Genomic DNA, 5,000 nt, shown 5'->3' on the forward strand with positions numbered 1-5,000 from the left:
AGACTGCTCTACCGACTGAGCTACAAGGTCAGACGGGAGCAGGCCGTGGGCACTGAAGTACGAAAGACAAAGTTTCGTTTCATTTAGGTTTGAGTGCACGATTAACTAAATGGACCATTTTAATGAGGCCCGCATATGCAGTGTTCAATTAACGACATGAAACTCTGAGTTTAAAACTCTACTAACATAGGAAGGCCTGAAACAATAAACGAAACAAGGACCACAGCGGCTGAATTTGGAGTCAATTGCAGCAACTAGAGATACCACTCATTAAATGGGGATCTTAAAGGGAAAGTACGGTCTACAAAAAGTTTCTAAATTACGAAAACTTTTTTCCAGGAATTCGAAAATAATGGCCGTTTTGTCAAGTTCCTTTTTAAAATGTGACAAGAGCACTTTGAAGTTGTCTCTTTCGTGACTAGGAGAGCGCCATCTTGGATATGACGTGTTGTGACGTAGCAACAGCCAACAAACGTGTTCGACCTTACCAAGTTCTTCGATCCCCGATCACTTTCTCGTTCTTGTGTGACCTTTCTGCTTAGAGAAATTCAAATGCAAGATGAACTATGGTAAATGCTCTTGTGGTTCAATAGGCAGTAGGCCATGTAACCCATAAGTGCGACAGAAGCTCAAGTCACTTGATACTAAAAGATTTTCTAGTCAATCAAACGACAGGCAGCCCAAGCTCGGTATACTATTTATAGTCTTTGTATGGGAAAATTAACTGCTAAAATAAGCTGTAAATGTAAAAACAAACTTCACTTACCTCTAAGTACAGTTGTCCTCTTCCTCTCTGTGCAATCGGAGGGCAAACTTGTGTCCGTTTTAGACGGGTTTGTGGCTTTCGAATTTTTACGATGCCTTTAGTTGTTATTTTCCCTCATAAAGAGAAGAAAGGATGGTGACTCGTGGCGATCGCGTCCCACAAATTGCTCTCGTATCACAAAGCAACGGTCCGAGTCGCCCTAAAAACACCACAGCCTTAAGGCCAAATAAATCTAATGTCACATCAACTCTACTCCGGGACCACACAGTGATTTTTGGCGGATAAATTCCAAATAATTTTCGGCTTTCTATAATCTTCCTCATTGGCCAAGTGTTTCAAATTGTCCAATCAGACTGCAGAATGCAATACGATCGCCATCAAGCTATAACGGCCGTAGCCACACATCTAGCTGAACGAATGGGAAGATTATTGAAAGCCGAACATTATTTGGAATTTATCCGCCAAAAATCGCTGTACTGCAATACTGAGGCATCGGCTGCCCAGGTTACATGTATTGGTGGAATGCTACTTTTGTCCAAAGGTGGTTGGAATTTATCCGCCAAAAATTGCTGTGTGGTCCCGGAATTGAGTTGATGTGATAGGAAATTTATTTGGCCTTAAGGACGTTCGCGCCCATTGCTACTGCGCACCTGTTTGCACATGTCACGCACACGTCATGCATCGTAGACCACGCAAGTAATCACGATGCTAAAGGCGCAAAAATTTTCCACAAGAATGGAACATGAAAGTATGTGGCATCATGGGATAGCTGTGGACCCAGGTCTTCTTGGAAATGTCACGCAATGGCGTGACAGTGCGAATAGACAATTGCTTTGAGAACTTCGCAGCGATCTTACTCTCTTGAATGCTAGGTGACCCCCATTTTTCTTTCCGTAGATCACTTCCTTTCTTGATTTTGTCCATTTTAACAAAAAACAAAAAAATCTGTACGTGAGAAGTTACAAATATTTGGCCTTTTATGCTCTCGTGCGACCGAAGTTTTCTTTCTTAGACTAATATGTATCGTTTTTCAAGGTCTATTTCACCTCAGAAAAAGACATCAGCTGCAAAGGTTAATTTAGTTATATTAGTTATGTTGAACTGAGTACGTTTACCTGATCTAAATTTCACTCATGTAGCTTTTTTATTGCTGACAGTTGTAAGCTAAGATCGTCTTAAAGTAACGCAATCTTCTAAAAATGCACCTCATGATCTCGAAAACGAGCACGGTGACCCCACTTTTTTTTTTGCCTTTTTGGCAAAAGTAGATCATTACCTTTCTGCGTGGCAAGTTTAAAAAAAGTCTGTACGTGGGAACGTTTTGGGCGCGAACGTCCTTAAGGCTGTGGTGTTTTTATGGCGATTCCGACCGTTGCTTTGTGATACGAGAGCAATTTGTGGGACGCGATCGCCGCGAGTCACAAGCCTTTTTTTCTCTTTATGAGGGAAAATGACAACCAACGGCATCGTAAAAATTCGAAAGCCACAAACCCGTCTAAAACGGACACAAGTTTGCCCTCCGATTGCACAGAAAAGACGAGGACAGCTGTACGAAGAGGTAAGTGAAGTCATCTACTAACTATGGTGAAGTTTCTTTCTATTTTATAAGCTCAAAGTCAAATTTCCCATACGAAGGCTATAAATCGTGTATACCGATCTTGCGCTGCCTGTGATCAAACTAGGCGGCAAAAATCAACCACAGCAAATGTATAAGACAAAAATCTTGAACATGCAACAAAGAAAAATTCGACAAGCGTACCTTTCTCTTTCTTCCTTCAGCGACAGCCGTCTTCGACGCTTCAGCAAACGAATTTGTTTGCATTAACACGGGGAAGAGTTTAATTTAGAATAAGCCGACGAAACTCTCAGATGTTGCTCAATACACGTAGCAAGGCTTTTTCACATCAACAATTACCGCTGTTGGGGTGTACGCTTTCGGAAAGGTATGAAACTAGACACATGTCTAGAATTGAGAACACATATAAGGAAAAAACCGAAGCTTACACCGGAAAATTAAAATTTAAAGAAAAGTTGGCTGGCGAAAATAAAACGCGGATGGGTTCCTCAAACGTGAAAACCTGACTGCTATATTGTCTGTTCGGGTCTGTCATTTTACCGAGGAGGACTTCAAGCGGAATCTTCAGGTATATGAATATTGCAATTGGTCTTGGTGACATTCGCTTCATACGGAAATCTCAGCCAACAAGTCCAAAATATCATTATATTGGAGCGAGAAAACTGAATCAAGTCATATATAGACGACTTTCACTGTTCTGCGCTAGTAAACGTAACTTGAAAAGTGGTTAAATTTTGTTAGCAGTACAGAAACTACTAAAACGATTTACTCTTATCATTTGATGGAAATATATAAATCGATCGTTTTCTTTGAAGTTGTAACAGGGATCTCGTAGAAAGAGACGGTAGACACATTAAACTTGATTTCCAGGCATTTATTTCAAAGCAATAAACCTTTTTGCAGATGCGGCGGCCATTTTGATTTCTATTGTTTCGAATAGCTATTATGGGATGCCCAGGGGGCAAATACATATTAATGTACCCCCTGAGTATCCCATAATGTGTTTTGGAACAATAGAAATCAAAGTGGCCGCCGTATCTGCAAAAAGGTCTATGAGCGCGGATAGCACTGGAGCTCTCTTTCGCTTTGTAAAACTCCTGCATATAACTCACATATAAAACCCTGTTTAACGACCACGAGGTAAATCTGTTCAGAGGTGGAGCCAATATCAATACAATTTAGCCCCTGGATTAAGATTCAAGTCTACAAAGTATTGCTCTCCTCGCCTGTGTTTTTCTTCTTTTCATCAAGTACATTTAGTAATCCGGAACAATCCTTGACTATTGCTACGTCATAGCCTCGTTTGCATACACAAAAACAAAGCTGGCGAATTTCAACTTAAATTTGCCCATTTTTGAAGCGTTATTGTTGGCTATTTAAACACACTTAGTCCAAATGAGTGGTCAATTATGACAATACAGGTAAAGAACTTTCGATTCAGAGAAACTTTTTCAAGACCGTACATTCCCTTTTAAGTATGGTTTACTGTGATACCGTTTTACCTGCATATCTTTTGCTATCTGCTCCTGATCTTGAGTGCTTCTTTTCCTTTTTTTCTCGCCAGCTTTTTGCTGATCCAATGCACCTGTTCTGCTACTGCCAGCCGGTCGACCCCTTTTCCTTTGCCCCACCTGCGGAAGCGCTGGTGGTGGCTTCCTCTTCTTCTTGGGTGGCGGGCTATCTTCCTCGTCCTCCGGGTCAAATTCTTCGTCTGCTTCCGAGTTATCGTCCAGATCGTGATCTTCTTCTTCTTCCTCGGCTGTGTCCTCCTCGTCCTCCTCCTCAAGGTCCTCCTCCTCAAGTTCCTCCTCTTCGGTACTTCCGTTCGGTGATGCTTCTGATTGTTTGCTCTAGAAATACAGTAATTTTGATCAGTGGCTGGTATAGGGGGCAATGTCAAGAAGAGCTCTGATTTGGAGTCAAACTCTGCAATGAGAGGTTTTTCTCCGGGTACTCCAGTTTTCCCCTCTCCTAATAAACCAACACTTGATTTGATTTGAGTTGTTGATTTCAGTTAAGAGTGTCCCCAATTAGTGCTCCAGAGCGATAAGGCTAGACACTTACATAAAGTTCCTTTCCTTTAACGTAGCTCGTGCATTTTCTCGCGCGTAAGGCTTCGACCTTATTTTTGTCCATAAAATTGGTGTCCTAAAATCCTCAGCTTTGTTCCAAGGAATAGAGTTGCAAGTTACACGCTCCAAAGTCATATGTTTTTTATCAAACTAGTTGATAAAGATAAATTAACCACCCAAAAAAGATTTGTGGGATGACGTTTCCCATTTATATTACGTTTTTTCCGCGCATACGTTATACTACGGTTCGTTTCCCTTGCTAAAATCTGGTGTTCCAACGACACTACTAGCACCACATTGTTTGCTAACGAAAGTTACCTTTGCTTCTCAAAATGGAGGGGAACTAAACATTCTACGAATCCTAAGAAACAACTTGATGAGGTTACCCTTTTTTTCCCCACTTTGTCGTCCACTTGTGTCACAACAGCATATTTTTCTGTTTTGTGCTTTGACGTTGTCTGTAGAACACAGAAATAAATCTGTTAAGATCCCTTTGATATCACTTGGTACCCGATCTCGCTACCGAAAAAAGAGAGTCAAAGGCCAGTGGCGAGGGCAAAGGGAGTAAAAATCGAGGAAATAGACG

At 41.3% G+C, this 5,000-nt stretch overlaps 1 protein-coding gene across 1 annotated transcript in view; it reads right to left on the minus strand.

Moving 5' to 3' along the window:
• Nucleotides 1-5,000, minus strand: part of LOC138000041 (histone acetyltransferase KAT6A-like) — a 33,977-nt gene that overhangs the window by 6,536 nt on the left and 22,441 nt on the right. The window contains exons 11-12 of the mRNA XM_068846176.1: nucleotides 4,801-4,872; nucleotides 3,845-4,192 (exon numbers count right to left, since the gene is read on the minus strand). Of these exons, the coding sequence (XP_068702277.1) occupies nucleotides 3,845-4,192; nucleotides 4,801-4,872 (420 nt within the window). The remainder of the gene's footprint in view (nucleotides 1-3,844; nucleotides 4,193-4,800; nucleotides 4,873-5,000) is intronic.

This window comes from Montipora foliosa, chromosome 1 (genome assembly GCF_036669935.1).
Source record: "Montipora foliosa isolate CH-2021 chromosome 1, ASM3666993v2, whole genome shotgun sequence".
NCBI lineage: Eukaryota > Metazoa > Cnidaria > Anthozoa > Scleractinia > Acroporidae > Montipora > Montipora foliosa.